This window comes from Oryctolagus cuniculus, chromosome 17 (genome assembly GCF_051225735.1).
Source record: "Oryctolagus cuniculus isolate XC-2025 breed Fujian yellow rabbit chromosome 17, ASM5122573v1, whole genome shotgun sequence".
NCBI lineage: Eukaryota > Metazoa > Chordata > Mammalia > Lagomorpha > Leporidae > Oryctolagus > Oryctolagus cuniculus.
The window spans coordinates 52,169,886-52,178,770 of NC_142883.1; the positions used below are offsets into that span (position 1 = coordinate 52,169,886).

At 56.5% G+C, this 8,885-nt stretch overlaps 2 protein-coding genes across 3 annotated transcripts; one reads left to right on the top strand and one right to left on the bottom strand.

Moving 5' to 3' along the window:
- Positions 1 to 845: 845 nt before the first annotated feature.
- SAT2 (spermidine/spermine N1-acetyltransferase family member 2) lies at positions 846 to 2,305 on the bottom strand. 2 transcript variants are annotated; one of them, XM_002718795.6, is made up of 6 exons: positions 2,021 to 2,305; positions 1,833 to 1,884; positions 1,613 to 1,696; positions 1,437 to 1,538; positions 1,282 to 1,322; positions 846 to 1,152 (listed from the first exon to the last, which is right to left on the bottom strand). In XM_002718795.6, exons 1-6 carry the CDS (start codon positions 2,084 to 2,086, stop codon positions 985 to 987), a joined length of 513 nt encoding a protein of 170 aa, XP_002718841.1. In that variant the 5' UTR covers positions 2,087 to 2,305; the 3' UTR covers positions 846 to 984. The 2 variants fall into 2 exon arrangements, with proteins under 2 accessions (XP_002718841.1, XP_008268995.1); XM_008270773.5 differs by lacking the exon at positions 1,613 to 1,696.
- A 917-nt stretch (positions 2,306 to 3,222) lies between these two features.
- SHBG (sex hormone binding globulin) lies at positions 3,223 to 5,766 on the top strand. The gene is given in 8 exon segments (NM_001082370.1): positions 3,223 to 3,370; positions 3,468 to 3,559; positions 3,688 to 3,877; positions 4,073 to 4,234; positions 4,487 to 4,646; positions 4,747 to 4,883; positions 5,201 to 5,408; positions 5,602 to 5,766. Coding segments are annotated over 8 exon segments (1,194 nt in total). The 5' UTR covers positions 3,223 to 3,274; the 3' UTR covers positions 5,751 to 5,766.
- Positions 5,767 to 8,885: the final 3,119 nt, after the last annotated feature.

Here is an 8,885-nt window from a genome sequence, read left to right on the forward strand (position 1 = left end):
TCTTATTTATGACATCAGTAATCACCCGAGGCTGTTATCATGAGCTGCCAAGGCTGTGGAAGCCTCTCCAGTCCACAAACCTTGACCTTATTTAGACAAGTCCATAATCAAAGTGGAAGTTATCTCCTCCCTTCAGAGAAAGGTACCTCCTTCTTTGATGGCCCATTCTTTCCACTGGGATCTCACCCACAGAGATCTTTCATTTAGGTCATTTTTTGCCACAGTGTCTTGGCTTTCCATGCCTGAGAAATTCTCATGGGCTTTTTAGCCAGATCCAAATGCCTTAAGGGCTGATTCTGAGGCCAGAGTGCTGTTTAGGGCATCTGCCATTCTGAGTCTGCTGTGTATCCCACTTCCCACATTGGGTCGGGTCGTTCTCTCCTTTTTAATTCTTTTTTTTTTTTTTTGGGGACAGGCAGACTGGACAGTGAGAGAGGCAGAGAGAAAGGTCTTCCTTTACCGTTGTTTCACCCTCCAATGGCCGCTGCAGCTGGCGCACCACGCTGATCTGAAGCCAGGAGCCAGGTGCTTCTCCTGGTCTCCCATAGGGTGCAGGGCCCAAGGACTTGGGCCATCCTCCACTGCACTCCCGGGCCACAGCAGAGAGCTGGACAGGAAGAGGGGCAACCAGGACAGAATCCGGTGCCCCGAACGGCACCGCAGGCGGAGGATTAGCCTATTGAGCCGCGGCACCAGCCTACTCTTTAATTCTATCAATTATTATTAGCAGACACTGGTCTTATGTGATCCCGTTGACACTTAATCCTATCTTTATGATCGATTATGAACTTAAACTGATCATTTAAGGCTGATCACCTCACCAACTGCTCTACCCAACACATCAGGACAGGGCAAGACTCATTTATTGTTCACCCTCAACAAGGAGGAAAGGCCGCCCCTGAATTCCACTCTTTGCATACTCTGAGGAGTGCTGGAGTTCGCCGAGGAGGAGAGTCAGCAGAGAGAGATCCCTGAGGGATGGCATCACCTTCCTGCCAACTCCCTCATTGCCTCGCCTTCAAAGCGGAAGGAGTGCCAGCCTTCGGCCTCAGTCAGATCTTGGGCTCCCAGGGCCTTGTACAAGTCCATGGCCTTCTTGTTCCAGTTCAGGACTGCCAGGCGGAACTGGGAGCAGCCCTTGTCCAGAGCCACCTGTGAGAGAAGACATCGCTCGCTCTCCTGGGATCGTGGAGGAAAAGGCTTTCTTTCCTTTATTCTCCCTTATTTCACCCGAGGGGCCTTTTTCTGGAACTCCCTGAAAGTGCCCACCCCTCTCCTCACCTCGGCCACCTTTTTGATTATTTTGGTGCCAATCCCCTGACCTGTTGTGGAGAGAAAGAGGCAAAAAGAGTGATGCAGTCGGGGGGGGGGGGTGTCAGAAAAAAGGCCCATGCTGGGATGAGAGGGCAGGGGATGGTGGGGGGCCTTGCCCGTACCCCGGTATTCTGGCATCACGTAGATGTCCTCCAGATAAACGTTGCGTCCTTTCCATGTGCTGTAGATGTAGTAGTACAGCCCATAGCCCACCACAAAGGGCCCTGAGAGAGAGAGAGGTAAGGCGTGTGGGAGCCTGGGCCAGATACCTCTGGGATGGATGGGCAGGTGCTCTTACCCTGCGGCTCTCCAGGTTCTGGAAGAATCTCTGCGACCAGACAGTGATAGAAAGGATTCTCTCCAAAGCCATCTGCTCTCAGGACTGCAGAGATTGGAGTTGTGACAAAGAGACACAGAAGGAGGCCCTAGGTGCATGCCTAGCCCGGAGCTGCTGCCTGGGTAACCCATCCCTCACTTCCTCCCCGGGCTCCATCGGGCCCCAGGTGCTCAGTCCCCACCTTCTTCAGTGATCTTCACCTGATCAGAGAGCTTCTCGTATTCAGCAAGTTCCTAGGACGGAGGGACCCAGGCGAGATGAGGAGCAGGGTCCCAGGGCGCGCCCCTACCCCGGCCCCACCCGCAGGTCCCTGCTCAGGCCCCGCCCCATCCCCCTCCGGCACCACGGTTTCCGACCCGCAGCTTTCACCCGAATTAGCCTCAGGATGTCTCCACAGTCCCCCTCTTTGGCCTCTCGGATCCGCACGGAGGCCATCCCGGTCCCCAACGTCTGGACCAAAGTCCACAGTCCCCACTTCCGTCCTGCGGGGCTCCGCACAAGGGCCTACAAGCTCGGGTCCCGAAACTCCAGGGAAAGCGAGGCGGCGGAAGTTGCCGCGGACCAGGAAGCGGAGCGGGGGTCGGGCCAGGTGGTCCTCACCGCCCAGATAGCCCCTGGATGGTCCCCAAGCAGCAGCACTCCCACCAGCCAATCAGCTTGCAGAGTGGGCGCGGCCTCGCGCCAGCCCCGCCCCGACAGCGGAGTCTTGTGACCGGGCCCTGGAGCAGGGGTCAAGGCTGGAGCGCCCGGACTTCCTGGTGGCTGTTATCGGAGCGTCCCCGCCTCCCTGGGAGACGCTGCACGGCCCGGAAGTCACAGCCTCGCCTCGTGCTTCTTTAATGGAAGTGTGCATGGTTTTCAACTTAAGCCTTCACGCTCGCCCAGCCACTCGGGAGCACCCGCACTCGAGGGGGGCACAGCCCGGAGACCCCCAGCTCTGGATGCCTCCAAGTGTTATTTTCTGATTCAGGGGCATTTGCATTTTAAAATGGGTCAGACTGTTGGTAGACTGTTGGGTCCTGTACAAACGGATAAGGAAAGATAGTTGCGAGTGGGGGGCGGGCCCCTTCTTGGTACCCACTAAATCATCCCCAGACACAATACCTTCTTGTGCGAGGCGGCTCAGAGGCCTGGGAAAGCCCTGAGGGAGGCGTTCAGAGCAGATACCAGGCCCTCCCTTATCTCAACAACCCCATAAAGGAGGGATTATTTTGCTTTCAAGGACTAGGACTTGAAGCAAAAGGTGAGGTGACTTGCTCAAGGCTCCTGGCTCCATCCTGGGGCTTTGGCATCCCCCTCCTGATAGAGGGTGCTCCCTGGGGAGCAGGGCAGGACTGCAGAGGCTTGGGGAGCCTGGCTGTGGAGGAGGAGAAGGGAGTGAGGTCTCCTCTCCCCATTCACTGGCTTTCTTGGCAATGAGGGATGGTAGCAGAGTGACCGGCCCTCACCCCGTTTGCCCGGAGAGGGGCCATAGGGTCAGTGGCCCTGTCCCTCTTCCCCCGCCAGGGCAACCTTTAGCCTTCCACCACCCTTTGGCAAAGCTGCCTGCCCCCACATATTCATTGTCCCGGGAGCTGAGTGAGCCAGATTGGAGCCCGGCTGATTGTGGAGAGCAGAGGCCTGATGGCTACTCCGCCACTGCCGCCGCTGCTGCTGCTGCTGCTGCTGCTGCCTCACGCCCACCATCGGCTGGCCCTGAGAAGCGTTCTGGCCACCCAGGTGCAGAAGCCCGGCCCTGCGTGGGCTTCAATGAGCCGCATTGCCGGTTCTGCCCTCCTCCCTTCTCTGCTTATTCTCTATTTTCTCTCCCTGATAGAGGGCCCAGGACTCTCCTGCTGTGCACCTCATCAATGGCCTAGGACAGGAGCCTATCCAAGTGCTGACCTTTGACCTCACCAGGCTCGTCAAGTAGGGGATTGACCCATTCCCCCGGCCCTACCCTCTTTCCCTGTCTACCTGCCTGTCCTCTCTCCCTAACCCCACGCCCCCCCAACCCCACGTGCACCCTCACACGCTTTCCATCTGTGTCCTTACAGAGCCTCCTCCTCCTTTGAGCTCCGAACGTGGGATTCAGAGGGAGTGATTTTTTATGGGGATACCAGCCCTAAAGATGACTGGTTCATGCTGGGACTTCGGGACGGGAGGCCGGAGATCCAAATGCACAATCCCTGGGCCCAGCTGACTGTGGGCGCTGGACCCCGGCTGGATGACGGCAGCTGGCATCAGGTAAGCTAGCTCTGGTCTGAGATGGGAATTCTGAAGTTCAGTCCGTGGCGTTAAGTGACAAGGTCCGAGCCAGCCAAGGACACCGGCTGGGTCTCGAGCGCGTGTGTTCTTCGCACGCCTGTAAGCTGCCTCTGAGTAAGTGGGGGGAGCAGACCGCGGGGCCCTGGGATGCGGCTTCTCACCGCCTTCCTGCAGGTGCACGTAAAGATCAGGGGTGACTCGGTGCTGCTGGAGGTGGATGGGGAGGAGGTGCTGCGCCTGAGCCAGGTGTCTGGGACCCTGCACAACAAACCCCAGCCCGTCATGAAGCTGGCAGTGGGGGGGCTGCTCTTCCCCCCCTCCAGCCTTCGGTTACCGGTAACCACATCACCAGGGCAGGAACTTGGCCCTGGGCTGCGGGGCGGGGGCGCGGGGTGGGGGCAGCTCGGTGGGTGGCCCGTGAATCTAAGTGCATGATTTTAAGGAGAGGGGGTAGTTTGGGAGCTACAGTGGGGGAGACCAAATGCTTGAGCCTCGGAGGGCAGTAAACTGTGGGCAGGGAGGCTGGGCTGGGGCTCGGACGCCGTGATCCCAGTGTCAGCACATCTTCCTTCTCCCCATCCCGGCCAGCTGGTCCCTGCGCTGGATGGCTGCCTGCGCCGCGGTAGTTGGCTGGACCCACAGGCCCAGATCTCAGCCTCTGCCCATGCCAGCCGCAGAAGCTGTGATGTGGAGTTGCAGCCTGGGATATTCTTCCCTCCAGGGACTCACGCAGAATTCAGTCTCCAAGGTAGACTTCCTTTGGATCTCTTTCTCCTTCCATTACCGGCTCTCCCTTCCTCCGACAAAGCCCCTGTCTGGAGGCATCAGGAGGATGTGTCTCTCCTCAGACATTCCCCAGCCCCAGACAGAGCCCTGGGCCTTCTCTTTGGACCTTGAACTCAAGCCCTCCGAGGGCTCAGGCCGCCTTCTTGCCCTTGGGACGCCAGAGGACCCTAATTGGCTCAGCCTTCACCTGCAAGATCAAGTAAAAGGAGGGCAGCCCTGCTTGTACCCAGTGGGACCTGGGAGCAATGGGGAAAGCGAGGCTCCAAAATGTCAGTATTATCTAGGCTAAAGAGTGGGAGCCAGGCACATACTTGGAAGCTGCCTACAGCAAGTAAATGCCTTTTACTTGTTGGGCTGGGGGTGGCTGTATAGAGGACAACTGGGGCAGGATTTAAGGGGTGAGAACTAGGTGAAGCTAAGAGGCAGAGGGCAGTCTGCTCAGGGTGAGAGCCTAGGAGAAGGTGTTGCTCTGTCTTTCCTCCCTTAACACCTGTCCCTGTCCCGCACACGCTGCAGAAGGTGGTGCTGTCTTCTGGGATGGAACCAGGGCTGGATCTGCCCCTGGCCTGGGGACTCCCTCTTCAGCTGAAGCTGGGTGTATCCACGGCGGTCTTGAGCCAGGGGTCAAAGAAGCAGGCCCTGGGTCTGCCTCCCTCGGGCCTTGGCCCCCTCCTCAACCTCTGGGCCCAGCCTCAGGGGCGTCTCTTCCTGGGGGCCTTACCAGGTAAGGGAGAGTGATGTTCGAGGGGCACACTGGAGGGGAAAGAGATCTCCGGGGGCGGGGAAGGCCACAGAAGAGACAGGCTCAGGGAGCAGTGGGACGAAACGCTTTTGGAAACTCAGGGTGGAGAACTTGAAAAGCGGGGAGAGGCTGCTGGGCCCAAACCACCCTAATGCTGTCTGCCACCTCCCCGTAGGAGAGGACTCTTCTGCCTCCTTTTGCTTGGACGGCCTTTGGGCACAAGGCCAGAAGTTGGACATGGACAAGGCCCTGAACAGAAGCCAAGACATCTGGACTCACAGCTGTCCCTCGAGCCCAGGCAATGGCACCGACACCTCCCATTAAAGCCCCCTTGCATCTCATTCATTCATTTCTTGAAAAACTTGTCCCGTGCACAGGCAGTGGACCAGGCACTCACTGTGCCACGCACTGAGTTGTGTTGATGAGCAACACTTGGCTCCTCCCCTCTTGGTGGTCCCAATCTAAAGTTAACCAACGGGTGGGCAACTGGAAGCTGTCACAAGTGTGAGGAAAGAGCAGGCAGAGAATTATGAAAGGTGGAGACCACCAAGAGGCCCCCCAGGGAGGGCTTCTCAGAGGCAGCTCCGTAGGCTGAGATCCCACAGACACACGGGTAAGGGTCACTTTACGGAAGCCTGGTGCCCACCTCCTTCCCCAGCATCTGGTCCCTTTGAGACTCCAGAATGGTCTGGAAAGGTCAGGAGGCAGAAGGAGAGATGGAATTGTGTTGTCTCTGTCATTGTAGGCCTTGGACTGGTGACTGCTGCTCAGGGAAGGAGCAGCAGGGGGCGCGAGAGGGTCATGGAGAGATGGGGGCAGGGGTTCTGGGAAGGGGAGGGTGTGCGGAGGCGGGGAGGAAGAGAAAGGGAGGGGAGCACAGGGAGGCCCTCTCTCCTAGTCCACCTGCTGAGTGCCCATTTGCTGCTCTCAGCTGGGACAAATACATCCAGGAATATCTGTGCCCTCAAAGAAGGTGGGCCCCAACCCTCAGACCTGGGCCCCTGGAGACTTCCAGTGCCCCACCTTCTCTGTGGCACCTTCCTGTCTCAGCCCCCAGCTCGGGGTGGGGTGGGGTGGGGGAACGCTTGTGTCAAGCTCCCAACTCCTGGCCCCAGCTCCCAGACATGTTAGGGAACCCATGTGCCCCAGCCCGAGGCTCCTGCCCACTACAGAGCCCTCAGGGCTCCAGCCCTCAGTCTGCTCCTCTCATTCCTCATCTCTCTTAAGAACTGTTAAGCCAGGGGTTGACACTCTGGCTTAGTGGGTAAAGCTACTGCCTGCAGTGCCGGCATCCCGTACAGGCGCCAGTTCGAGTCCAGACTGCTCCATTTCCAATCTAGCTCTCTGCTATGGCCTAGGAAAGCATTAGAAGATGACCCAAGTGCTTGAGTCCCTGCACCCGTGTGGGAGACCTGGAAGAGGCTCCTGGCTTCAGATCAGCTCAGCTCTGGCCATTGTGGCCATTTGGGGAATGAACCAGCAGATGGAAGACCCCTCTCTCCCTCTCTCTCCCTGCCTCTGTAAATAAATAAATAAATATTTATATTTATTTCAATATTTCAAATAAATTTTCAAATAATATTTCAAATACATAAATATATTTTAAGATTTTTTAAAAACTATTTATTTATTTGAAAGTCAGTTATACAGAGAGAGGAGAGACAGAGAGAGAGAGGTCTTCCATCCAATAGTTCACTCCCCAATTAGCTACAATGGCCGGAGCTGCCCTGATCCAGAGCCAGGAGCCACGAATCAAGAGCTTCTTCCTGGTCTCCCATGCGGGTGCAGGGGCCCAAGGATTTGGGCCATCTTCTACTGCTTTCCCAGGCCATACCAGAGAGGTGGATAGGAAGAGGTGCAGCTGGGACTCGAACCGGCGCCCATATGGGATGCCAGGACTGCAGGTGGCAGCTTTACCTGCTATGCCACAGCATCGGCCCCAGAAAAATCTTAAAAAAAAAAAAAACACACACACACACCACAACAACCTGCTAATCCATTCCCCAATCTCCAGGCTCCATGGGAATCTCAGGGTCTCTCAGCTGCCTGGTTTCTTTAAAATATATATGTGTGTGTGTGTGTGTGTGTGTGTGTGTGTGTGTGTGTATAGGCAGTTACAGAGAGGGTGAGTGAGAGAGAGAGATCTTTCATCTGCCGGTTCACTCCCCACATCCCCACATGGTCACAGCAGCCAGCCCTGGACCGGGCTGAAACCAGAAGCCAGGAACTACTCCAGGTCTCCCATGTGTATGGCAAGTGCCCAATCACTTGGGCCATCTTCCACTGCTTTCCCAGGCACATTAGCAGTGAGTTGGCTCGGAAGTGGAGTAGCAGGGACTTGAACCAGTGCCCCTATAGGATATCGCGTAGGCAGCCACTTAACCTGCCACAGTGCTGGTCCCAAGCTTCCTAGCTCCTTACACAGGTCTTCCTATAATTAACCCCGGCGACAGGGTGAGTCACTCAGCCTACTTGCTGTCCCCTTCTGCAGGGATCAGCCTGGGCTTACATAAGCCAGGAGTAAGAAGACTTCAGTGGAGTCTCTGGGGTGGAAGACACACATCCAAACTCCACCTTGTACCCCTTGCAATCTTGAGTCTACAGCTACATTCACCCAGCCAACAGTAGGAGAATCCGCAGCGTGGCAAGAGAGTGCAAATTAAGTTTCCCCTTGGGAAGTGTTCGAGATCCATCTAGGCTCCCTGTGTATGTTCATCCAACTGATACTTAGTGAGTACCTACTCTGTGCCAGGCACTGTTTCTTTTTTCTTTTCTTTTTTTTCTTTCTTTTTTTTTTTTTTTTTTTTTTGACAGGCAGAGTGGACAGTGAGAGAGAGACAGAGAGACAGGTCTTCCTTTTCTGTTGGTTCACCCCCTCATTGGCCGCTGCGGCCGGCACGCTGCGGCCGGTGCACCGCGCCTATCTGAAGGCAGGAGCCAGGTGCCTATCCTGATCTCTCATGGGGTGCAGGGCCCAAGGACTTGGGTCATCCTCCACTGCACTCCCGGGCCACAGCAGAGAGCTGGCCTGGAAGAGGGGCAACCGGGACAGAATCCGGTGCCCCGACCGGGACTAGAACCTGGTGTGCCAGTGCCACAGGCGGAGGATTAGCCTAGTGAGCCGCGGCGCTGGCCAGGCACTGTTTCAGACACTGATGGTGCATTAGTGAAAATGACAGATGTGTTCCCTGTTCTCATGGAGCTCACAATATTGGAGAGGCAGACAAATCAGCAGGATCATTTCAGATAGTGGTTACAGCTAGCGGCAGATGCTGTGGTTCAGCAGGTTAAGCTGCCGGTGGGGATGCCTGTGCCCCGTATCTGAGTCCCTGGTTTAAGTCAAGGTTACACCGCAGTCAGACCCAGCTTCCTGCTGATTCTGAGAGGCAGCCAGTGATGCCTCAAGTACTTGAGTCTCTGTCGCCCTTGTTGGGAGACTCTGATGGAGTGCCAGGTTTT